General features: G+C 43.7%; 1 protein-coding gene across 1 annotated transcript in view; it reads left to right on the top strand.

Moving 5' to 3' along the window:
* Nucleotides 1-25,438, top strand: part of WDR88 (WD repeat domain 88) — a 267,202-nt gene extending 241,764 nt beyond the window's left edge. Inside the window, exons 7-11 of the mRNA XM_069218620.1 lie at nucleotides 589-773; nucleotides 14,703-14,785; nucleotides 15,446-15,514; nucleotides 23,551-23,643; nucleotides 25,227-25,438. Coding sequence (XP_069074721.1) covers nucleotides 589-773; nucleotides 14,703-14,785; nucleotides 15,446-15,514; nucleotides 23,551-23,643; nucleotides 25,227-25,352 — 556 coding nt within the window. The 3' untranslated portion in view covers nucleotides 25,353-25,438. The remainder of the gene's footprint in view (nucleotides 1-588; nucleotides 774-14,702; nucleotides 14,786-15,445; nucleotides 15,515-23,550; nucleotides 23,644-25,226) is intronic.
* Nucleotides 25,439-27,305: the final 1,867 nt, after the last annotated feature.

The raw sequence follows: 27,305 nt of genomic DNA, 5'->3' as shown, positions 1-27,305 counted from the left end.
TGGGCTGTGCACTCAACTGTGCAACAGTGTTGTGATGGCTTACCTAGTGCAGCACTGTGCCCCCCTCCCTTGGTAAATGTAATGCAAGTAACCGTGCCTCCTTGTTTAACGTGCAGCTGAGGGATACATTGTGCAATAACTGGGATGTCACCCATTTTCACAATTTTGCTGATTTTTGGTTGAGACAAGCGGTGCTTCAAAGTAATTCACAAAAAGTCTGTTGCAGTAAACAACAGCAACAAGCTGGAGGTAATGAGCAGTGGAAAAGGATAGCACACACGACTTGTATCTTTTTTTACCACGTTATTAGAAATGTTTAGTGCGGAAAATTCAATACAGTGGCTAGGCAGCATGGAAAGTGCGTTCTTGCTGCTGGGCTGGACAGTGCAACTGCATTTAGTGCACAGTTTTCAATGGCTGCGTGTGTAAACTATACAGATCGGAGTTAAGGTGGCGACAGAAACATTGTATACTTGCAGCCTTTGGTTAAGGTGGCGTAAGTAACCTTGTGACCTATGAAAACTGGAGCTGAGGTTGTGTAAGAACCCTTGTATGTAATGCAGATCGAAATTTTCCTTTTCATTTCAGGGGGCACGACAACGTCATATCAGATTGCTGCTTTAGCGCAAATGGGCTCCTACTGTGCACAGCATCATGGGACAAAACCTTAAAGTCCTGGGACGTCAAGACTGGGTCCTTCCGCACCTGTGGGCCGAGAGTTTTCAACCAAGCGCACGAAGGCTCAGTCAGCGCATGCGCCTTCTCTCAAGATGGTAATTTACCTAGTGCTGTCACGTGGAGAATTGATGACAGGTGACAGAGTGGCACTGTGGTGTAAAAGGGGTGCTACACTGCACTTGTTATACATTCTTATTAGATGAACCCAGGGCAGCACACCGTGATGTCAGACTAAGCCCGTAGATGGTTTTTAGTTATTCAGTGTGTATAACGCGCAGGAAAAAAGCTTTTAAACGAATGCCATGATGTTTTTAAGCTGCTACAGGTCTGAAAAATGAGCACAAAGTAATGTGCTGCTTAAAAGGTGAAAATGCAGACAATGATGAACAATCCTAAATACTCCTCTCCTATTTGTCTTATAAAAAAACCGACAGTGATGTATTAGTGCGGCGATCAGTCCACAGCTACCTCATATACGACATCACTCTTTGTCACTTCTCTCTATGTGTTTAAGTTTAACACCCTCTATGCATGGGCGTAGGAAGTGTGGGGGACGCGGGGATGTATCCCCCCCAGATTTTGGAGGGTGGGGGACACGGGGGACGAAGGTGGGGGGACAAGGGGACACAATAATTTCCCCTCTCACATCTATTATTCAGAGGGCCATTAGCGCACAAAAGCGCTACTTATAACAGCCCTGTACCGACCATCCTCCAATCTGATAGTATTAGAATGAAGGTGAGTCCGGAGGCCCCCTGCACCCTCTGCTCTTTTGTTTGTCCTGTTCACACCTGTGGGCATTAAGGGTGCTCATAAGAACAAAGGGCACGAGGAGGAGAAAAGAGTTTTGGATGATTACTGTCTGCATCACCTGCGGCCTTGAAGAGGAGAACTGCAGTTTGCCTTCAAGAGGAGCTGCAAGTCATTGAGCAAGATCTAAAGAGATAACAGAGTCCCACTCAGCCTGACACCTGCAGGCTAGAAAGGAGACTCTGTGAAACACAATGTTTGTATTTGCCTAAGATCACACCAGTTGGTGAAACAGTGAAGTCGAGATTGGGCCCAGATTTTACCTTTTCACACAACAATTTAGCTATTAGAAGGGTATATTTTTCTAACATTTATGTTTAATGTTTTGTAATCTAGGTAATGAAGGGCTTGATTATAGAGTGGCTAACAGGGAGAAGCCATATTTCATTTTGGGCCGTTATGTCTAGCGTTATTATTTATGTTGTTATCGTTACATACTTCAGCATATTAAGTATATTATCTTTTCTCTATCTTTTCTTCACTGTACTCTGAAACAATCTACCCTATGCCACTGCACCCTACACCACTTTTCTCCACTCTGTGCTACTCTACGCCACTGCAATCTATGCTGTACCACTCTACTCTACACCACTCTACTCTGCAGCACTCTACACTACGCCACTGCAATCTATGCTATTCTACTCTAACCATTGCACAATACACCCCTACACTCTTCACCACTTTACTCAAATCCAATGCACTCTATGCCACTGCACTCTATGCCAATCTACTCTGCACCGCAGCACTCTATTCCACTGCTTTCAATGCCACTGTACTCTGCACCACAGCACTCTAGGCGACTGCACTCTATGCCACTCTATAATACACCACTGTACTCTGCGACCCTCTAATCTGCAACATTGCACTCTGCCACTGAACTCCATGCCACTCTACTCTGCACCACTGCATTCAATGCCACTGTACTCTGTCCCACTGCACTCTAATCTACTCTACACCACTCCACTGTAGGCCCTTCACTCTACTTTGAAATCATCTCCTCTATGCGACTGCAATCTACGCAACTCCACTCTATGCTATGCCAGTCTAATCTACCCTGCACCACTCCAATGTACCCTGCGCCACTCCAATCTGCTCTGCACCGCTCTATGCTACTGCACTCTACATCACTATGCTCCACTCTGCAACAATCTACTCTTCACCACTATACCGTACTCTGCAGCAATCTATTCTATGCCACGGCACTCTATGCAACTCTATTCTACTCTGCACCACTGTACTATAAGCCACTCTTCTCTACTCTGCATCACTCTACATCACTGCACTCTACACCAATGCATTCTATGCCACTCTACTCTACACCAATGCATTCTATGACACTCTACTCTACACCACTGCCCTTTATGACACTCTACTCCGCAACACTGCACTCTGCCACTGAACTATACTCCTCTCTACTCTGCACCACGGCACTCTACTCTGACCCGCTCAACTATATGCCACTCTACTGCACTCTACACAAATGTACTATATGCCACTACATTATGCCACTCTACTCTGAATCACTGCATCCCACCATTGCACTCTACACCAGTCTACTCTACCTTGCACCACTCCACTCTACCATGCACCGCATCACTCTATGACACAGCACTCTGAACAACTGCAATCTATGCAGTGCCACTCGACTCTGCTCCCCTCTACTCTTCACCACTCTATGCTACTGCACTATACGCTAAACCAGTGCTGTCTTAGTCCACGCACTCTACACCACTTTACTCAGAACCAACGCACTCTATACCACCACACTCTACGCCAATCTACTTTGCACCACTGTACTCTATGCCATTTCACTCTAGACCACCCAACTCCACTCTATGACACTTCACTCTGACATTACACTCCATGATACTAGACTCTGACACTCTATTCCATTAAACTCTAACACTTTCTCCACTCTGTAACTCCCTACACAACTCCCTGTACGCCACTCCATTCCACTTTACTCCACTCTATGCCACTCCACACCACTCTACGCCACTTCAATCTACGATACTCTACTCAACGCCACTGCACAGCCCTCTATGCCACTCCACTATTCAACAATGTACTATGCTCAACAACACTCTACCCCACTTTCTCTATGCTAGTTCATGTTACTTTACTTCACTCTACTCCAGTTCACTCTTATTTATGCCTTTCCACTATACGACACTCTGCCACTCCACTCTATTACACTGTGACAATACTCCACTCTACTACTACTTTATGGCATTGGCGCTTGATTAGAGATTCAGATCTCCATTGATTGCCTTGTCACTCATATGAGACGTGAGTCAGATTTATCTTCGCCATTTTGGTTACAAGCACTATGTAACCCTTTTAACTCAAGCTTAACGAAGGCTTAGGATGATCCTGATACCTGTCTAGGGGATCGAAATATCGTCGGCCAAAGTACCTTGACTTGAATTTGTGATATTGTACATAAGTTGGCATAAGCATAGGTACTATGAGCTAATGACTTCTTGATTCACTATTTGAGTCATTCATGTAAAAGTGGGTGTATAACAGCGTGTAAATCACTATTGTGGATGCTAACCTTGTAGGAAAGTAGCCTCTTTCTAGCTTGGTTACCCCCACATTTGGCCTGTTTGCCAGTGTGTTTGAGTGTGTCTACTGGGATCCTGCTAATCAGGACCCCAGTAGTTATGCTCTCTCCCTTAAATTATGGTTGTTGCATACTGGTAACCCAGTATTTCACCCAAGATTGGCATACTGGTGCCCCCTTATAAGTACCTAGTATATGTACTTAGGTACCCAGGGCATTGGGGTTCCAGGAGATCCCTAGGGGCTGAAGCATTTTTTTTGCCACCCATAGGGAGCCCATGCAATGGCTTCTACAGAACTGCCATTGCAGCCTGCGTGAAAAGGTGCATGCACCCTTTCCCTGCCAGTTACACTGCACCAGGTCACTTATAAGTCACCCCTATAGCAGGCCCTCCAGCCCTGAGGGCAGGGTGCAGAGTACCTGTGTGTGAGGGCACGCCTGCACTAGCAGAGGTGCCCCCACGACCTCCAGGACCATTTTCCCAGACTTCCGGAGTGTGGGGATGCCATTTTACACGTGTACTGGAAATAGGTCACTACCTATTCCCAGCTACATAATGGTAACTCCGAACATAGGTATGTTTGGTATCAAACATGTTGGAATCATACCCCAAGGCTTTTGCAAGCATTGGTTGTATGATTCCATGCACTCTGGGGTATTTGCCATTCCAGCCTTCTGAGGTTTTCCAGGCAGCCCCAGCTGCTGCCACCTCTCAGACAGGTTTCTGCCCTCCTGTTGGTTGAGAAGCTCAAGCCCAGGAAGACAGAATAAAGGATTTCCCTTGATAGAGGGGTGTCACACCCTCTCCCTTTGGAAATAGGTTTGGAAGGGGTAGCTTCCTTCCCCAGGCCACTGGAAATGCTTTGAAGGGCACATTTGGTGTCCTCCTTACATAATCCAGTCTACACCGGTTCAGGTACCCCCAGTCCCTGCTCTGGCACGAAACTGGACCACCACCCCAGGTGTGCTGTTCAGAGCTCCTCCAGAGGGTCCCTGGGTTTTGCCATCTTGGATTCCAAGTTGGCAGCAAACTCTGGGAGCATCTGAGTGGCCAGTGCCAGCAGGTGGTGTCAGAGCCGTCCCCTGATAGGTGCTTACCTGTTTAGCTGACCAATCCCCCTTTCAGGGCTATTTAGGGTCTCTCCTTTGAGAGGTTCTTCAGATTCAGATTGCAAGACTCTGCATCCTTTACTTCACTTTCTCACCTAAGAAACTGCATCTGGACCCTCCAGGAACTCCACAAACTACAACAACTAAGCAAAGACGACTTCTGCAACATTGTATCTCCAGCTCTTGCCAGCAAATGCAACTGTTTCCCGGTTGTGCATCCTCAGAGGACAGCCTGTCTTCAGTCTGCACCAAAAGAATGAACGAATCTCCCTTGGAGTGAAGGAGTCACTTCCCTGCTTCAGCAGGCACCTCTCTGCAACAATGACCATCTGCATGGGTCCCCTCTCCTGACGAGTTGCATGGATCCTGCATCACGGGTGGTGGACTGAAGTGGTCCTGATGGTCCTGACGTCCTACTGTCCAACTTTGGTGGAGGTAAGAGCTTGCCTTCCCACGCAAGACAGTACTCCTGTGCACTACGTGTTTTTCAGTTGCCAAGGCTTGTTGGCATCCTTCTATGAAATTCTTTGTGTACCATGTAGCTTCGGCCCCCAGCACTCCTTCCTGAGATGCACCGCTTCCTGAGTGGTTCTCTGGCGGCGTGGGATCCTTTGTTTTTGTGCTGCGTGGGCCTCCTTTTGCAACTCCTTTGTCCCCATGCTGGGGACTCCTATGTGTGCTGCCTGGTATTCCGTGGGCTCTCTGAGTTGCTGAGAGCCCCCTCTGACTCCTCCTCCTGGGTGGCCATTTTCCGCTAACCATGAGCTGTGCCTGTGCCAAGGCTTGTTGGTGGAATCCAGCGATGCAAACCAGACTGCAATCATCTATCCGGTGTGGGATATCATCTGCACCAACCACGAACCCGCATCCATCTTCTTGGGTGCAGTACTGACTGCTGTTCTTCACCAGTGGTTCTTATTTTGCACCTTGATTCGGGTTAGCAGGGGCTCCTGTCCTCCCTGGACTCTTCTGTGCTTCTTGGACTTAGTCCCATTCTTCCACAGGTCTTTAGGTCCAGGAATCCACCCTTTGTGTCTTGAAGTATCTTCTGGTTCTTGCATTATCTTCTTTCTCGTGTTCTTGTGTGTTCTAGGAAAGTTACTGTGATTTACTTCTGCTTTCCTGGGCTCTGAGGTGGGTTCTATTACTTACCTTTGGTGTTTTCTAATTCTCCCAGCGCCCCTGTACACACCACACTTGCCTAGGTGGGAAACCGACATTCGCATTCCACTTTCTTAGTATATGGTTTGTGTTTCCCCTAGGCCCATTTCTAACCATTGTGATTTTCACTAATTGCACTGTTTTCTAACTGTTTTTATTGCTATTGCTGCATACTAGTGTATATAATTGGTGTATTACTTACCTTCTAAGGGAGTATAGTCTCTATGGTATTTTTGGCATTTGTGTCACTATAATAAAGTACCTTTATTTTTGTAACACTTAGTATTTTCTTTCATGTGTGTGAGTACTGTGTGACTACAGTGGTATTGCATGAGCTTTGCATGTCTCCTAGATAAACCTTGGCTATAGCTACCCCTAGAGAGCCTGGCGTCTAGACACTGCCTACATGTCACTAATAAGGGATAAATGGACATGGTATAAGGTGTAAGTACCATAGGTACCCACTACAAACCAGGCCAGCCTCCTCCAAACCACTGTACTATATAGGTTACTTTTTACATTTTTCTTGTAATTGGTGACATTGGGTCATCCAGATAACTTGTGTAATGCCCGAATACCAGTCTTTCTCGATTTTCCCTGTTGATGTTTTCCCACTACATTTGATCTTTTATATTTTGATTGAATAAATGCATAAAACATTCAATTTGCATACTACTTTAATATCATTGTTTATGGGAGTGGTGTTGCATTTTATTCAAGGGACCCCTGTTCCTTTAAAGTTAGTTTACTGCTCCATTCTAGGACACTCTACTTACTCCATGATACTACGCCACACCAGTCGGTGACACATCCTTCTCCTTTATGCCATTAACTTTCAGCCATGCTGAATAGTAGTCTCACTAGTGTACAGCATGGCTAAAACACATTGGCAAAGGCAATATAGCTTGCATAGGCGAGATCTATTGGCTATGCCAATGCTTGTTTATAAGGTATGAACTTTAAGGTGACTTGCAATATCCTTATGTACACAGGGGGTATTTTACCCCATATAATACATGGTCACACCACCAACTTTCCCACAAACCACTTAAAACCCTAGTGCATAGCTTCTGTCATTCCAAGCTATTAAAGTATAGCAGAAGAAAGAAAAGCAACATTCAATTTTTTTGCTTTAAACAGCTGCATTAATTATGCTCTGTGACCTGATCTGCCTTTTACCTTGGCTGCTAGCTCTGGCAGAAGACAATGTAATGTCATAATTCGACTGTAATAACCCTATCATAGTCATTTTCTGATGTCTTTTCTTTATAATCAGTGAATGTCTTTTCTTTACACGCAGTGACTTGGTGCATCACAAACAGCAGTTTCTAAAGAAATTAGTGACTGTAGTTTATACAGAGATTAGAGAATCCATGTTTATATAGCCTGTAACTCCAAGAGCTTCTTCAGTTGAAATGCTCCTAGTTATGATTGATGTGGAGCTGAGCTTCCCAAGATCACACAAAGGAGCAGAAGTGTTATTAGAACTATGGTTTCCGAGCACAGTTTACAACTGTTGTAAGTAATCGCTTTTGATCTCTCCAGTGCGGTTCCAATTGGCATGAGGCGAAGGGCATGATGGGTGTGGGGCGCAAAGAGTATGTTCTTCCTTTTTACCCTCCTACCTTTATTTGCTTGGTGCATGAAGATGCAAGGTTAATCAACATGTTATTTTCACATTTGAGCTAATTACTTTGTGAATGTAAATATCAATAAAAGATACTTTCAGACTGTGAAAACATGCCTTCCTTTCTCCCTATTTCACTTCCAATATATATATATATATATATGATTGTGTATATTTATCGGAGCCTGCAGTTCGTAAACAACGAGCGATTTGTATAGGGTTGATTGAAAGTCCCCCAAGGCTGTCCCTGTCCCCCCCAGAAATTTATTGTCTCCTACACCCCTGCCTCTATGTGTCTCCTTTTCACTGTTTCTCACCCTCTCTGCTTTGCTCTTTATCGCTCTCCATCTCTCTGTAACTTCACTTCTTATTCCTCTTTCCTTGTTGATCTGTCTTTCTACCTCACTGCCATGTTCACTTCTACTTTGCCTCTCCCCGGCTCTCTCTTTTTCCACACCTTTCTATCTACAAACGTTGCCAAAGCTTTTCAGGTTCATAGGTTCTGGTGTACAGTTTCACGTGTGATTTTCTCTGCCCCTGATTATTTTAGAGGTAGAAAAGTCTCTTGCTGTGTTTTCTGCATCCCTGGTTCTGTCTCAGCTCCCATCTCTAGTTCGTCCACGAAAAAGATGCACATCTTCTGTTAGTCTTAAATTTTGTGAACTTAGAGGCCTTGCTTGATAATTGCCCAGGTAGGCGATCTTAGCTTTCTCTTATTTGTAGTCCTGTGTAAGGTACTGAATCTTATGCTCTGTATTGCTCATGTCACACTTTGCAGATTTGAACAGCAGAATGGTAGAGCAGATAAACCGCCATAAATTGGCAGTTCATCCACCTCATCAAACTAGTTGTTCCATTGTCTCAATTAAAGGTAGGAGAACCAAAATGATTCTCCCATGTGGAGCTTCAGCTGGAGGGCCGCCAGGTCAAAGTGATGATCTCTCCAAACTATTTCAGATGGCTGAAGGGTACTAGATTTTCCTTCCCAAGACTGTTATGAAAGTCATGGCAGTTTGGGGCAGGGAAATCAATCAGGGAGAAAAGTACCTATGTGTCATGACCGTTGTTTATTGTTTCTAAAACAAACACCCTTTTTGAAAAAAAAAGGAGGTTTGTTATGTGGGGCCTAAAACGTGGACCCTTTTCTGCAAAGTCTTCCGCCTTCAGATCAAATGCTGCACCATTGGTTGCTCTGGTGGCAGTGAGATCCCGGCCAGTCAGGCGGCAGCTCTCCACCTGAGTTGGAAAGGCCATAGCCTCTTCTAACCTATCTTTTTGGGTGAGCCTCTTGGTGTTGTGCCTCTTTGCAAGATTTTGTTGCTTTTTTCTCTGATTCTGTACTTGGTAATTTTTCGTCTTATTTTTAGGAATCTTCACAGTATATGTTTTATTGATTTATATGTGTCAAATCTAACTGTAAAGCAATAAAGCACTGTGCAAAAGTTGAATGGGATGTGTCCAGCCAGAAAGAGAAGTTGAGTTCACAGAGCACTGGTATGATTCTTTTGTACTTCCAAAAACCTTTGATGAGATGGGCTTTGTGAGTGGTGTCAAGTGGGTCTCAGATATGCAAGCCATAAGAGATGTGCCACCACTGGGATTAGATACTAGCAGTATATAGGTGGCTGTTCTTAAGTCTGCTTATGTTTAAAGAAAATTTTTACTTTGCAGAGCTGGGTCAGCTGGTGCCAAGCTGCCTTTATCTGAGGCAAGATGCGAGTTCAGAAGCGGAAGTTAGTGTCTAGGTGGAAGTCTACAGTTTTGGTGCTCTTGATAAGTCTTGGAGTGAAGAAGTTCAGCTTCAACTTTTAGTCTTGCCTGGTAGTGTTGCAGAAGTCATTTGCTCTTGATCTTCTAAAGAACCTTGATCGTGACACCTTTCTCAATGATCATTCCCAGGAATGGAAATTGAATGATGAAATGCTAGGATCTGAGGCTTTTGAGGTACAAGTAGAGTTTCCTAAAAGGGGAAGGACTTATCCAGTCTTGAGTGATGCGTTCACAATGTTCAGTAGGAACAAGAAGCTTTTCAAAAGATCTTTTTCACTATCAATAATGGAGATTATATTGTATTTGCATGCTGCAACCATAGTTGATTTAAAGCATTCAGTCAGATCATCAACACAGAGATCATTGAAGGTGGTCCACTTGTTTATGATGAGGGATAAAATGGCCATGGCAATGTTAATTGAAGTTACAGTGTGGATGTGTTGATTAATTCTGTTGATCTTGTTGTTGAAATGTTGTTGGTTGCTGTGCAGTTTTGCACTTGAGTGGGTGAGTGATGGATCCTGTGTTGGGTTTATAAAGTGTGTGATTGCCTTGCAGAGTTTAATTCTTCTATGGGAGGCTTTGTTGATGACGATGTTGTGATAGGTAGTCTTGGCCGCCATTAAGGACTTCCCTGCAGGCAGAGTGAAGATTCTTTAAAATCTTTAGGCTTTCAGTCATCTGTTTTTCACAGTTATTCTTGCAGCTTTATGGTGCGTTTGCTGTTAAGGGGCTCCTGGCTGTAGCATGATGTAGAGGGTTTGTACTTAAAGGCAAGTGACTTAAGCTGGTCTCGAGAAATCTACTGTCATCTGAGGTTTGTGCATGAAGTTACTGGACATGGTCTCAATTGCAATGTTTTTGTCAGATGGTCATGTTGATGTGCAGGGTGTGTGTTAGGATGTTTTTTAACTATCTACTCATCGTCTTTGGTGGTTTCTGTTGACTTTGAAGATTGGGAGATGTATGGAGCAGTCAAAAGAGGTGGCTGCATGGCCAGTCACGTAGCCTCTACCATGCTGGTGTGGAAAGACGTAGTTGTAGGAAGCACAATTTCTTCTTTATCTTTGGTTGCTTTTGGTGGGAGCTTATCAAGGACTGAACTCTGAAAATGTCTGTTAAATCGTCTTCATGATTGCCTGAGGAATGGATGACTCCTTCCATTAGACATGGTGCAGCTATGCACTTAAAAGTGAATGTGAATGGTGTCAGGCACCTCCTTCCCAACGTCCCAAATAGGAGAAAAAAAACATGAAGGATAAAAAAGGGTTATTGGAAATGTGGAAGCTCTTGATTATAGCTAATGTTTAACGTAAAGATGAATATCAAGTCACAAAACTTCTTCAGACATCAGGAGTGAGGAAGAGCCAAGGAAGAGGAATCTAGACGAAATCCAGCAGTATCTCCAGCTACAAAGGCTTAAAAATCAGAGACAAAAGTAGTAGCAAATGGTGATGAACCTAATGCAAACTAAGGGAATGAACGCATTGCCCCACATCCTTGACTTTTAGTTGTATCCCTACAAGAGATTTAAAGAGGAACTAACATCACAGGAAAAACCCATGTTCTTTCTTGGATTGGGAATCTCAGATAAGTTCCCCTGGCTGTGCCGTCATTTTGGAAAGATTGTTCATCTCTCCTCCCTGAAACTCATGGTGTCACTTAGGCATCTGAAGAAGTAGCCCAAAACTGAAAACATTTGTTTCACATTGTACTCCACTGCTCTGCTGCCGCCTTTCCTCGCTGATGTTCCACACAACTTGTGAAAAACCCCTTTATGTGACCGCAAGCGCAGAAATGGCAGTATGGTTTTCACTATGGTATCACGTTAGTGCATGCTAAGCATGGTGTTCAGCCTCACCTTGTCCATTTGTGCCCAGAGTACCCCGCCTTGATGCTTGTATCATCTGCTAAGCTCTTAACATGCAGCATTCTTGGCACAGAAGTAACAGAGCCTTTGCTTGAATCCCATGGGACACAGTGAGAGTGCAAGAGTAGGAAGTCACATAATCTATACCACGCTAGTTTCAAGGCCATAGTGGTGTGGGATCCTGAAATTTCCATTTCTTGTTTGATTGCTTTAGGAGGGAGCCTGTGCTTGAATTTGATTGTCTGGAGATGAAGTCCTGATGTGGATTGCCAGGCGATCTCTACTGCGCTGGTGTTTCACCTAAAGTGGAGCGAGAGGATGAGATTTACTGTTTCTCTCTACTTGGCTTTGCTAGGAACCTGTGCACGAACTGACTGGATGAAAATGGAGTTTTGGGTGGGCCGTCATGGTAACTCTATCATGCTGATGTTTGGATTTGCAGTTGACTGTAAATAGTGGGATTTCCTAGATTTATTTAGATGCTTTTGGAAGAAGTGTGCTTAAATCTGATTTACTGCAGACAGAGTCTGGGATTAAGTGGTCTCTAGCACATAGGTATTTGGGCCGGGGGAACCGAAGTTGGCATTTTCTTCTTTTATTGCTTTTGCAGAAACATGTGTTCTGCTAGTGTGCATTTCTTGTGTACCATTTCATTTTGTTCTATGGCTTTGAGTTTTCATTGATTTTTATATTTTGCTATCTTTTGATCAATTCTGATAATATGTTTCTAAGCTTTTGAAGAATATGTTGGAGGTGTAAACCTCTTCTTTATTGGCTGGTGGGAACAAGAGGGATTTCTTCTGTTATGAATGGTTATTGTCTTTATCTAGGCCTTGGTTATCTAGTCTTCAATTTTCACTTCTGCTGAGGCCCTGAATTTTTATGTCAATTAGCCTGATTTAGAGTTTGGTAGATGGAGGGTACTTCATTAGAATGGCAGGATTATCTCTGCCATCCTGAGGGACGTCCGTCTACAAGCTAAGAGTGGTCCGTCAGCTCTGCAGACAACTGTTACATTGACAGGAACCGCCCTCCAAGCAGTTCCTGCCAGTGTATGAAAGGTTTGACAGATGTACCATCAGACATGATGGCCGGCCCTCAAACTTTTCAAAAGTGTTTTACTTTCCATAGCAGGAGTTTGTTTGAGAAAAACAAAAAAAATATGGCCCACACAACCTAAAGATTTTTTTTCCAGGACATGGGGTTCATTATTTTGTTTCTGTTCATTACCGCCAGGTCTTTCTTTGGGTGACAAATAGGAAAAAAAGCCTTTACTCCATCCACTCTACATAGGGCCGATGGTGTAAAATACTTTACCAATGGCCTCTACTCCTTGGGGCCATCTAAGGAAGTCTTCTGTCAACAGAGCCAACTAGGGCTCTGTTGACAGAATACTGATGATCCGCCCAGCTCAAAATAGGGAAGGTGGACCGAAGGTTTGGAGAGCAGGGTACTCTGTTGCAATTGCAACCTCTCTGCTCCCCTTCTCTATCTTTAGCTCTCTTTACTTTATTAACTTTATTATCTTGCTCATTATCTGTCTCTAGCTTTCTCTCTTTACTTCATTATCTTCATTATCTTACTCATTCTTTCCCTTTCTCCTCTTTATTTCTTTCACTCTCTCTTTGTACGCTTTTGTCTATCCTGCTATATGAGTGCACCTAGGCTTCCAGCAGGCAGCAGTAAGTAATGTGTCTCTGTCAGGAGGATGCAGATCAATGCAGAGTGGGCATCGTGCAGCAGGGTTCACCTAAGTACCTGGGTTTGGATCCCCCTGTGGCTTGATTCGCTCCTGCATCACCTACTTCTAAATCTAGGCAGTATCATATACAGGAGCAGACTGTGTTGGGGTACAGCTGGATGTACAGGTGGATTGAATTAGTGCCCCAGGTTATTAGAACTCAAGTAAGGCCCACAGACACATAATGTGGAGACTCTGTAAATACATCACTGCATTCTGCTACATATTTATGAACTTGCACTGTGAAAAGGGGTGATTCTTAGTTCTGTTTTCTTTCTGGTGTCGCCTGCAGTGCTTAATTTGCGCCAGTTGTTTTGGATGTGGGCACGCACGCTCAGGTTTGGTGTCCAGAATGTATTTTTAATCATCGGGCTTTCATGGAAAGTGGAAAAGAAAGATAGGAAAACAGTAACAAAAGTAGGGCGAGGAAGGCACAAGGTTGAATCCACACAAGGCATCCTTGGTGTTTGGTAAATCATTTTTTTTTTAGCAGTGCTGATGGCAGGCTGCTGAGAAATACTTAAAACCTTTCCACTTTTTTCAACAAGTTAAACAACTGGCATGACCATATTGTTGTGAAGCATTGGCGTGGTTCACTATTCAAACAAAATGTGAAATATACACTGGTACACTCTACATATTTAATTCCTGTGACATCTTTCTGTACTTACCTACAGACGATAGAGCAGAGGAGTCTACATGGTCGCCCATTGGCACCCTCTCATTATTTACTGATACATAAAACCAGTGTCTACTTCACAGCAGCCAGGAGACTGATTTCTGTCGGAAAACTTGCAAAAGTAAAGAAATAAGTAGAATGTCTATCCGTAGTACATTTTATGTTTATATGCCCCACATATAGGATTGCACGGCGGAAGTGGCTATGCCCAATTTGTAGGAATATGGGCATGAGACATTGCAAAGATGCCCTAAGGATTATGATGAGGGATACCTCCACTCCCCTGTTCTGTGCGGTCAGCAAGTTCCTTGCGGCCGCATGGTATATACGCACACGTTATCTAAAAAACTATAATGACTAGTTCCAAGTTTTATAGTTTTAATGATTTATTTCTGACTAATATATGTCTTTTAACATTACTGTGATTGTTTACCAGCTGTTAATGAGACTGCTAAGAGAAATGGGCTTTCAGGTGGTTAAATACAATTTGCGGGGAAGTATGCTTATGATTTTAAGTATTTATGCTTTTATTCTCCTCCTAAGTTATTTCTGATAGCACGATAGTTATGTCCTCTCTTCTTGAAATTGATTTTATTTCTGTATTTTTATGATGTTATTGCTTTGATGGTTGAACATAACCGAATAAAGCTGTGTGTGATGATGAAGTAGAATGTCTGTCTTGCCTTTCAGCCACCCTTCTGGTCTCTGGTGCATATGACAAAACCATTGTTGTCTGGAATGTGGATGCAGGATACAAAAAAGTTACTTTGAAGGTACTCCTAAAATATGGGTTCAGGAGGTGCAGTTTTATGTATAGATAGATTTGATGATGTCGTTTATTTGTATATTTTATGATAGCAGGAAACGCCTTTGTTGAAGGTGCACCATGGGCAAATAAGGGTAATGCATGTGTTTACATTTATCGGGAAATAATACTCATGGCAACAACAATATTTCTGAAGTGCTTTGAAGATAAATCTGCTGCAGTTGCTATTATGTAGTAAAAATAGTTACTGCCTGACCGGCCTGCAGTACTTGATAGTCGTGTCTTACAGCATTTTTCAATGTATAGTGAAATGGCAGTATTTTTCATAATGGTGCTCTTTATTACTACTGTTTTTTTCCCAATCTCCTCTTTTCCTTCATGCTACAATCCGTCACTTAATTATTAATATTTTTAATGCCCCCATCATGTATTTATTTGACTCTTTGCCAACATTGAACATCTTTGTTCTGTAGATCTTTCATACATAAACCCCCCAAAAACCTGCTTTATCAGATTGCATGGCTTTTTGGTGTCTTTCATTTCCGAGCTTTTGCTTTACACCAAACTCCTTGATGAGAACACAACTGCAGGCGGTGGCTATTGCTCGACGTGTTTGCTGGTGACAGGTTTTATGTCTGTACTTTAATCCAGTTCACTTTCACTGCAGGGCCATGACGATTGGGTGAAAGCCGTTGCACTGAGCAGTGACAAAAAATGGGTCCTTTCGGCATCGAAGGTAAAACCATGCTTAATTAAGCGTTTGCACCAAACCCTAGTCCCGCTCGATGTGTAAAGGAATGGATATTTTAAATCCAGCAGTAGAAGAGGGAAATGTTTCCATGATCGGTCCAAAGTAACATATGTCATGCTTCAGTCTAGAAGTATTGTTCCTGGTCAATTTCGATGAACAAGTTTTGTAAGAGCGCTGGTATTATCTTTTGTTTTTAGCAGCATTCCATTAGTTAAATTTCCAATTTTGTGTTGCTGAATGAAATATCTTTCCCCTCTCTGTTAAGTTATGAATGTTCTTCGTATTGGCAATGACTTACATGGTACTCTGGTCAGTTTGTTCCTCCAGGCCGTTCTTGAAGTTGTCGTCTGTTTTTTTTTAACATTTAACCAAATTTCTAACGCTGTGGGCTACCCGATCAGATTATTTATCTTTAGAAACATGTGGTCACCAGTAGTTAGTTCTTCAATGCGCAAAATGAGTCTAAGGGGAGTGTTTAAACTGACCGATGGTGTACGGCTCCCGGAAACACAATATAAAGCATAAATACACACGGTCTCTAAAACGGATCTCCTGAAAACATCTCTAGGTCTAGGGAGAAATGACGCCGTACTGTTGGCAAATCCCTTGCTTTGGGAAAGTAACCCTCCCTCACCTCCCCAGGGGCACGCTTCATCATCGCATTCCTCCTCATACCAGAACAAATGGTTCCTGCATGGTGTGGCCTGCAACTCCCTCGAGTAAGGGAGGAGCTGCATTTTAGAGTATGTTTAGTGATAGAGGCCCTATGAGAGTCAATGGTTTGGGTGAGGTATGCAGAGTGCAAAGTAAGTCTCAGGGAAGGATAAAACTACCTCTTGGTGGCCTGAGCAACTATTGTGATTCTGGTGCCCCCAAGGGATAGGTTAAAACTGAGAGGGGAGTGAACTTGAACCCAGTTGCAGAGGAGTCAACATGTCTCTCCCTGGCTTGTGACTTTACAAGGCGTTTCTAAATATTCTTCAGTAATGTTATCAGAAAATAGTTACTCTGCCGAATTCTAGAGCTGAAGTAATGTGCAATGAGGGAAAACGATACCAACAGTGGCCCATAAAAGTTGAGGTAGGAGTCCACCGTCATGTCCAACTACAGGAATTGGAGGTTGTGCCTCAACTAAAGCCTACTTTTACAAACCAATAAACAGGGCGACTGCGGTCCACTGTTGCTCCATTGGTGGTGTTTGAGGCGAGAAAACCTTGTGGGTCTCTGTCGGTATCATTTTCTTGTCTAGAACCTCCTTGTAAGGTCCTGAGCCAGGTAGAAACATGTTGATCCCTCTCCAATTGGGTTGACGCCCACTCCCCTCGCAGATTTAACATCCCTTTTGGGGCCTTGCTGTCCCCCGGTGTAGGAAGCTGGCTCTGTATATGGTATTTTTAAAATGAGCTATATTGTGCAAAGTGTCCAGTAGTTCCCTTACTAGTGGACAGGGGCTTCCTGTAGCAATCCCAAGGTGCTTTCCTAGGGGGTAGTGTGGTTAAGCAGCCTTAAGCTTATCAGAGAGGGGTGTTAGACATCTGCAAATACACACACAGTCAATAAATGAGACACATGACTCAAGAAGGAGATCCACACCAATTTACAAAAACAACAAGTATCTTCATATATCTTTTGGCATCAGAATCAATATGATCCGGTAAGTACGTCATGCAGGAAAAATCTTTATAAAAAGTTGACAGTGCAATTTCTAAATAGCTGCAATGTTATCCTGTGGGGAGAAAAACTAGTCCTGCTTTCAGGTATAGTGCAGAGGCTTACATGACCAATCTCCTGGACTTAAGGTAAGTATTGGGTAAGGGTCAGGACCATACCAACAGGTCACACCTGGCGGCACTGGGGTGGCCGGGTGCAGAAGTGTAGTACGGCGTTGATTGCCCAATGTTAGTCAACGGGGATCGGTCTGGCTGAAAAGAGGCTGCATGTCTGGACAGGGAGTCCAGTTGGGAAGAATCAATAGGTTGGCTCAAGTCTTGAGATGGTCAGGGATGAAGGAACATCTTCGGTCCTCTTCTCCACGGGCCAGGGGCGACTGGTGCAGAGGCATCCTGAGGTGTTGGGTTTTCTCTACCAGGAGCACTCACGGTAGAGGGCCCTGAGGGGAGAGAGTCTGCAGGCAGCATTGGTGAGTCCACAGTGGGCAAGTCCAAGGTAGGCTTTGTCTCTGAAGGGTTGGGGGACCACATTGGCCTTGTTTGTCCACTTCAACTCGGGCTAGGTGGCACAGGTGCAGCGGTGCTTTCTGGTGTCAGGTTTTCTGTGGTCCAGAGTCCTCGCTGTTGGCTTGGGGTGCCTGCAAAATGCAGGGAAGCAGCTTTGCTGCTCCACAGGAGTTCCTAGGTCTTTGTTGAAGGCAGACAGGCCTCTGAAGCTTTTGGACACACAGCAGCTTGCAGGACGAGTTGACTTTGGTGTAAATCAGTGGGAACAGCAGACAGGCCAGCAGGGCTGGGGCCAAGTCAGGTGCTTCTTCCTCAGATTTTGCTTATGTGGCTCTTGGGTGTCCTTCTTCTTCATAGGTCAGCAGGAATCTGCTTTCCTGGTGCCAGGGACTCCCCTAAATACTGAATTTAGGGGCATTTTGGGGGGTGTAGGATAGTAGCTGATGGGCTATTGACCCCTAGGAGCACTACACCCCTATATGCCCACTTCCTATGGTAAGTGGGCATAACCCTGTCCCAGAGTTCCTAAATCTGCCAGCACCAAGGTGGCAGATTTCTACAAGTTGTGTGCACATCAGACAGCGCACCTTAGGGGTGGGACTGACCTGAGGGGTGGACACACCTCCCTGAATAATACATTTCCTGCCTGTCCCACTGCTAAATGGGCCCCAGGGCAGGAGGGCTGGCCTCTCTCTGTTGAGTGAAGCCAAATCTGCATACCGGGGGTGGTGGGCCTCTCTGAAGCCCCCTGCCTTGGAATGCAGATTAACAATTCATCTTGTTGGGTGGGGAGGCCTTTGTTGTTGACCACCCGAGAGCAAAGGCTTTCACCCTAGGAGGTCAGACACGTGTCTGATGGTGGCAGTCTGGCTAAACTAGTCAGCCCCACATGGGTAATTGGTAGGTTTTCAAGGGGCACCTCTAAGGTGCCCTCTGGGTGCATGTATTAATAAATCCATCACTGGCATCATGTTGATACCAACATCCCTAGTTTCAGTGAAGCCATCATGTAGCTGGGGAACTCATAGTCAGCAGTGTCCAACACATGTACTTAAAATGGCTTCTCCATTCACTCACTATGTCTAAGAATCAACGAAGACATATCAGGGACAAATCTGCTCAAACAGATATGTCCTCACATGCAATAAAATTCACCATGCCTTAAGTCTGTAAGGCCTGCTGTAGGGGTGACTTACATATAGTGCACGCAGTGTTAGGGGACATGGCACACAGGCTGTGTGCCATGTTGTGTTTTCACTCTTAGCTGCACCAAGACATGCAGCCTGCAATAGCAGTCTGCATGTGCTAGGTGAGGTGTCCCTGAGGGTGGCGCAATACATGCTGCAGCCCTTGAGAACCCTCTTTGGTATCTCAGCCCTAGGTACTAGGGGTACCATTTACTAGCGACTTATTGGGGGGCTAAGGTATTGCCAACTGGGGAACAATTGCACAGTTTTAGGGAAAAAGATCTGGCACAGGGGACGTAGTTAGCAGGAACCCTGTGCACTTTCAGTCAAAATTGCATCAAATACCAAACATTAAGTGGGGGTGACCATGCCAAAAAGGGGCATGTTCCTACACCTAGACCCAGCAAATAAATCCAGAGGTTGTATTCATATATGTCAATAGGTAACTGAAATCTCACCTGGCACTGAACTCTTAGATCCCAGATTACTTTCCAGTGGCAGTTTCATGTAACCAACAACACGATATAACTGATTAAGTGAGAGACACTATAAAGTCCTTGAACTGTGAATATTTCATAGTAATGTATTTTCATTGTTTCAGGTGAATGTCTAATATGACATGGTTCTTTGCACAAAATAATACATGATACCTCATCATATATAATTCATTAGTAAGACATTTTTAATTGGAAGATCCACTTATTGGGCATAATTACTATTCTTTAAAAAACTGATATTTGAGCCCTGGAGAAGCAATTATTTGCAAAACACTTGTAGGCTGTTATCCATTACTCTGTTTGAAGAATAATGGTTGTCTTGTATGATTTTTTTTAAAGAATTTCAAGAAATGGACTACGTGGCAGATAGTGCCAGATGACCTAATTCCTTTAATTCCAGCTCATCTTCTTACATTGTTAAAAAATAAGTGCTTCTATTACAATGCAGAAATGGTGTAGCTTCCATTCATTGCATAAGTGGCGCATCATTTAACGCAATGCATACAACAAAGGGAGGTACTTTTAGCGGTAATATTTGTCCCAATGTAGTCCTACTTTCATGCAGGTGCAACTAAGTGTGCTGCAGAAATTAACGTACGGCAAGGATGGCTGGATGGCTGAAAGTCTGTATGTGTCGAGCTTCCGTGTGCTCGCCAAAAGAACCCATCTGTTGTTGTAAAGAGGAAACTGACGACTCCTCCTCGTGCACCAGACATTCTGAAGCTAAAGAGACCTGCAGTGTTGCCCCAACAGGAGTGAGGGAAGCCTTTCCGCAGTGTGAGCTCTAAATGTCCCCACCAAGTAGCAGCATGCCAGGAACGGGCTGGGCCTCTTGAACCCTAAAATGTTGTCCCTCTTGTGTAGATATAAGAGGAATCCAACCACTGCATACATCCCAGATTCTCTCCTCTCATCAAGCAGGAACAATAACAAACAGGCTTTTGGGAGGGCCTGGCAGATCCTGTAGTGCCCCCAAACCAAGAGAAAGGGTGGCCCTGATGCTGCCACACTGTACTAGCTGCATTCACAGGTAGCTCCAACAAAAGTAGTGCACAGGAACCCACTGGCGGACCTCCCTTTCTCAACCAACACATTTATTTTGCCTCTGCAGCTTTGACATTTTATGACCACACAGTATGACCAAGGATGTTCAAGAACAAGGAGTTTTCTTAAACATTGTAGGAAGCTTACAGTGCTACTGCTTATATGTGTGTATGTGTCTGTGGGTTTACATGAATCTTGCAGTGCTGTTGCTCAACCTGTTATTTGTGTGGGATTGCGGAAAATCTCCCATTACCTCTGAAGCCTGTGATATATTTTCCATATTCCTATGGGTCCATTGACATTCTTGTGCAAACTTGACCCCTTGTGCTCCATGGTTTTCGTTTGATATCTCAGGCAGTTTTCCCTATGTTTCATGTGGGTTTACCAATCTCTGTGGGGCAGTGCTTGCACCTTTGTTCTGTACCGTTTCCCTTCCCTTCCATTATACCTTTGTCTTCTCCCTACCCCTCTTATCCTGTTTCTGTCTGTGCTTTCTTTCCCTGTGCATCTATTCCTTTCTAGTGCCACTCATATCTAGACACCACAGAGCCACTGAGATCATGCCATCCCCGCCTATGTCCCACGATACCTCTTGTATCAGCTACCCTATATGTGTGCCACACCTATCTGCAGCAAAAACTGTGCTGGCCCTTCGTTTGCGTTTTATGCGTTCTATTTGACTCTCTGCCTCCCTTAGCTATTTATCTTCAGAGCTCTCAAGTGCCCCTCTGCCTTTCATACCCCTTTTGTCCCATGTACTTCCTGGTCAGCGCCTAAATCTTAGATGATTCCATGTGCCTGCCTTGTCTCTCTGCTCACTCTCCTCTCACTCCTCACCAGTACTAATGACCCTTTGGGACTCCCAATGTCTGCTGTCTGCTATTCCTGTCCTGTGACCCTCAACAACTCCCTGAAGTCCACATACTCTTTGCTACGCTGCTACCATCATATTGTGACTCTACCTCATTACCAGCTGCATCTACCTGCTTTCTTGCCACTCTGCATGTCATGTCCCTCTTTTTTATTCAATCCTCATCTCTGTGCCTCTTAAGTATGTGATGAAAGTGGTTTATAATATGGTGTGGTTGTGCGACCCCACAATGTAACTAAAGGCACACCTCCATATCAGGTTCAGAAAGGTTTGTTTGTAAAACATTAGCTGTGTTGTGGGTAGATGTGGCTCAGAGCAGTCAGGCTTTATCAAAGGAACAAGTGTAAAGCATTAAGAAATAACAAAACAGTTGACTAAGAAGAAAATTCAACACAAAAATCTGACACCAATTCATAAAAGTATATAGTATTTTTATCTTTAAATAGACACCACAGTGACAAAAGTCTACCAGAGAGGTTCCGGAGATATGATATTCTAAAGAAACAATAGATCACAGCTTTTCACTTAGTGAGATAAATCATTGTAATTGATTGTGACTCATTGTTTAGGTTTAGCCACAACAAGCAACTTGAAAACAGCTGTAAGGGTTCTCTTATGCAGAGCAGCTACAATGGAGAGCCAGTCACAGAGATCAATAAGGTCCAGGTGAACAGTTACCTCACAGTTGAAACAGTCTCCAGTCCAGTTCCAGGGTCTATAGGTGAGCTGCCGTAGGAATCAATGGAGTAGCCCTGATGCAAGAGATGCAGGATGCTGAAGATGATCAAGAATGCTGAGAATGCTGGGTTGGTGTTAGGAGTCTTCCTGTGGCCACCCCTTGATCAACTAACACAGAGGGGTGACTTTGGCCTGAGGGGTTGACGTCCCATGAAGTCCTGGTGAAGTCCAGCACACAGGGTTGGATTGGGATGAAAAAATAGACCTGGGCACCAGAATAAAAAGGACCCCATTAGGGAATCCAATAGCTGTAAAAGACCATGTTTGCAAATTGGGTCAGTTTAAAACTTGTAAAAACAAGCTGTATAAGAGTTTTGCAAGGTGTGGAACATGGATTTGAGCTTGCTGCAGGCAATGTTTTTTTTAATATCAGGGAAATCAAAAGTAAAAGCCGATCCAGCAGACCATAAAACAGGTCCGCAAACAGCAAAAAAAAAGGCCACAAACTGACCTGTCAGACCAGCCCATCAGGCAGTGCCTGACTGCCATATAGGCTAATACGACCGTGCCGGCACAAAACCAGTTGCCACTTGTCTATTGCTTTCCGGTTACAGCAAAACCACTGGTTCCCTTTAATAAAACTGCACTCTGGCTACTTTCCCGTGTCCACGAGGGACACTTTCACCCGCAGACCCCGGGGACCCCTAGTACCAAGTACTGGGGACTTATAAGTAAGTCAACTTATGCCAATTGTGAGTGAGGCAATTAGACATATACTTTTTAAGTGTCAGTGCACTGCCACTGAGGCCTGGTTGGCAGGAATCTTTGCACTTTCAGAGTTGAACAACCAGCAGCATTAGTCCAAAAATGCAATGATCATGCCAAAAAAGGCATTTCCTTACAACGTATTTTTCCCATGTCTCTCTGCGACCTGGTGTACCTCTGTGCAAAACTGGTGCTCTGACCATATTGGAAGAGGAGTCACACCTTCCCCACAACACAAGTTGAAACAACTGTCCCAGTAAGTGCTTTTATGGGTCTGTAAGAAAACTGGCTTCAGAATTTAGTTGAGTGTGAAAATGTATTCATGAAAAAAGGTCTGCGAATCACCGAGTAAAAAGAGAAAAGGATCCTCCAGCATCCGCCACTGAGTCAAGTCTCCGAAGGTGAGGCAGAGCATGCGATCTTCAAAAAGTATCAATATTTATAACCAGTTTCTACAGAAGAAGTGAAAACTCTAACAGTCCTTGCTCTACTGCCAAGGGCACTTCACGTCTCAGTTCAGAGGCAGACATGTTCAGTTAACAGAGTTATCATGGGCAGAAAAAACGAGAATTACGTGTTACTGTAATCGAGTAGTTACAATGGCTAGTTTGGTTAATTCCGCATGTGCGTGGTAAGTTTGCGCTACTGCTTTCTTCGTGTGCCTGCTCCGTGTGTGTGAGGGAAGCTTGCACTGCTGCCTCACCTATTGCACTTTGTGTTCTTTACCTGCAACATGACATCCTTTCGACATACACAATCTCAAATAATTGGCATGTAAATCACTTTTATTCCTTTAATTTAGGACTCATCAATACGATTATGGAATATTGAAAAATGTGAGCGCATTCCTGCAGTGATAGAGAACAAGAAAGCAATGGGTTTAAAAATAATTCAGGTTTGTATTATTAGGATCTAAATATGGATTGTTTCTGTAAATAACCTGAACAGCTGTTTCATTATTCAATCAGAACCTAAATTGTGAACAGAGATAACAAGGTACCAGCAGTGCATTAAGATGTGGCGCACAGGTGCCTGCAGCGGAAGTGTGCATTGGGTTTATACTTTCATTCCTTGTACTTGAAATATTGAACATACATTTTATGGATACATCGTTGATGCAAAACAGTGCACTACGTCCAAAGCAAGTCGCCTATAATTGTTGTCTTCATTGAGGAATGACAGCAGTTTCCAAACCCTAGCAAAGATTGGCTTTATCAAGTCCTTTGAACTCATCTGCAGAAAGTATATACTGAAACTATAATTCTTGAAATTCTTCATACAGGACTTCCTACAAAATCATCTATCCTCATCCCTAGAGCTCCACATGGTGATCAATATCTCATACCACATTCAATTGTTTATATTCCTATTATATGGGGTATCCATCTCTGCCTATTGTCTTTCATGCAGTTTGTATTAGTGATGGCTTTTAATAGTGTTGTACGCTACTTTCAAATTGATCTTTTGTAGAAAAGTAAACTATTTGGTTATCTTTCTCTGTTACCTTGGTGATTTCTGAATAGTCAGTGCTTGGGAATGAAAAATGCTCTTAGTGTAGGCCGTGCATTACCCAGAATCTTAGTCCTGTTGTTATTCCAGAACCATCAGTTTCTTGGACATCAGTTGGGTGTAGCCAGGGTTAGGACGTGCTACCCCGGGTTAGCCCTTTGGCACCACTGACACTGCCCTTGCCATCTCTACTCTAATAGAGCACTAAGGAAATTGCAGTGAAAGGAAGTTAAAAATGTTCCAAGAGCCTTGCTTACTCTGCAGTTTTCTCTGATTACCCACGCGAATAGATGGCTGTTGATGAGCTAAGGGTGAAACAAGGCTTCAGGCTGTCGATGTCACTGGAATTAGACAGCAAAATGTTTCAAATTGACACTTCGCTATTTCTGGTATTTTGGTGAATCAACATCTACATTCCTGCTCAGGTTGTAGCTCTTATGTAGCTTTAAAAAATCGTATTTTGCTCACAAGGCAGCCTGGGGTTAGTTTGTTCCCGCTATCCTCCCTCCAAAAGAATAAACTTGTGATGAATCTAGGATGGGACTTTAAGCAAATATTAAATCTATTTTAAAATTCTAGAATCAATGGTAACATGAATGGAAGGGAGGGAGGTGTTCTATAGCCAATAGATGCTACAGTGCGCCTGTACCATAAACAAATAAAACGAGGGCACAGACATAGAAGGCACAGATAGAGGCAGGAGGCAGGAACATAGTATTGGCTTTGCCAGTGCTTGCCTGCATACACTTTTGCCCAACCCAATATGGAGAAATAATTTTGTTCTGAGGTTTTACATGATCACATGATACACTTGCAAGTTTGGTGTCCAGTTAATGTACAAACTTGGTTTTGAAACATTGTGTGGTGATTAATGAAGAGTGGCCTCGGTGCACTTAGTGAAAGCATATTGTTACACATTGATCCAAATGATTGCAACAATTTTTTTAAAGTTTTTATTTTTTCCTTTAGTGTGAAGAATGCGGAAAACCTTTCTCCCTTGCGAATTTGGATGACCCTGAATTAATAACTAAATGTGTGTTCTGCCGACTGGCTTCTCCTTCAAGGAATATTTTGCCGTCCCTACCCTTCTCATAATGCGATCGATAACTGACAAGATGTTGTTTTGTTGAGAAGTAGCTTGTTTTTTTATAAATCATTTCCCAATAAAAATGCATTTCTTGCTCGTACGCATTGTGGGTCTTGGTTATTCAGATGATTGACTACTATATTAGTAGAAAAATATTATTTTTTAATTCCTTCTTACAAGTTAGTAGTGCACGTTGAAATAATTTTCATGTGATTCATTGAAGTCAGCACAAAACATGCTTTAAAATGAATATATATATAACATCTCACTGTTCCTCTGCTCCAACAAGGCCCACAATCCATGAGGGGTGGTGCGTGGGGTGAGCACACCAGCAGCGCAAATTGAAACCTAAACACAAAATGCTCGCTCAGTCAGAGTTCATCTGCAGTACCAAAAAGCGTGTTTATTCTACAGCATCTCATGCCGCGTCTCGGCCAAGAAATGGCTTACTCACATCAAGTGCAGCTGGTGACTAATTTTGCATAAGAATTCATTTTGAGGGGGGTTAAGAACACAAATGTTTCAGAGACCCCAAAGTTAGGCACACTTAAGACACAATGATCAAGTTTTAGCTTGAAATATGTTTGGAGGGGGCCGCCTTTAGGGCCAGATGTAGCAAAGGTTTTTACCCATTCTGTGTCTATGGGAAAAAGTGTTCGTACATATGGCCCTTAGGGCGGTGCGACGGGTGCGGCCGTACCGGGTGCAGATCTGGAAGGTGGAGGCCTGTGTTTAGCAATTACATACGAAACTTGTGATTTAAAAGCACTTGCTGAAAAGTTTCTTGTGGGTCCAACCTTCAGGAAGAAATTAAAATATCAAGTTAACTCTTGTGATTAACGTTCTTGCTACAGCGATTTTGTTCAGTGGCAGTTTTGACTCGCCTTAAAGTAACATATAGGGTTAATATGCCTGCGGTAAAGAACAGAACTATATTTCATGTGAATAGCTGAGTGGATTAGTAAAGCCAGCCTTTACAAGTGCTTTAAAACAAATGAAATGTAGGTGAGGGGGGCTGTGGAGAGATGAGTCACTTTTGCTGAGTGGTAATGAGGGATTTTGAGGAGGTGATCATGGGATGGGGGCCACCAAAAAAGATTGCTGCACTGGGCGCCACCAACACTAAAGCCAGCCCTGGGGATGAGTGAGGTCCGATTGTAGGTTTAAAATAGTAAGCAGATAATATCCAAGCATTATAAACAGGAGCTGTATGAAATTGTTTTGCTGGTTGACTGGGGTGTGAGCCCTGGTCAAGCAGCAACCCCAATCCTTGACAGATTAAGGCACAAGCAAACACTAAGTTAACCTGTACTCAACCCCTGGTAGCTTGGCACAGAGCAGTCAGGCCTAACTTAGAGTCAATGTGTAAAGTATTTGTGAAGAACTTCAAACAGTAGCACAATGAAAACACACCACAAAAGAAGACTACAACAGAGTTAGAAAAATAGAGTAGTTTGTAATAAATAAAACAAGACCAGAATGACAAAAATCCAATTAGTAGAACTGGGAATATTAATTTTTAAAAGTTTTTAAAGAAAATAGCACCAAAAGGCGTAATGAGCCAACTGTGGATATCTGGTCACGCTGGACCAGGACAAAGTCAAAAGTTCAGGCCGACCGTGATGGAGGACGGGCCGGCTATTGGACTCATTTAGGCCCACTAAACAAAAGTACCTTTAATCCTGGTTTGTGAAGCTTTGCGTGGATCCGATCGGAAGATGCACTGCACAGCCAAGGTGATGCATCGACTCTAGGATGAGGCGAGGCTGCAGTGCATTGTCCTGTTGTGTCAACGTTGAGGGTCCAGTCACCGGGGCTTGTGATGTGAAGTCCGGTGTCTGGGATGCGATGTGCAGTAAGGGCAGTGCATTGGTTCTGAAGAGCCGTAAGTCTGTAATGCGAAGGGTGGCACCGTTGACAAGAGTGTCTGCACGGAGGATGCATTGTGCAGAGGTCGGTTC

The sequence above is a fragment of the Pleurodeles waltl genome, chromosome 12 (genome assembly GCF_031143425.1).
Source record: "Pleurodeles waltl isolate 20211129_DDA chromosome 12, aPleWal1.hap1.20221129, whole genome shotgun sequence".
Classification (NCBI taxonomy): domain Eukaryota; kingdom Metazoa; phylum Chordata; class Amphibia; order Caudata; family Salamandridae; genus Pleurodeles; species Pleurodeles waltl.
This window is presented reverse-complemented; position numbering and strand designations above follow the sequence as displayed.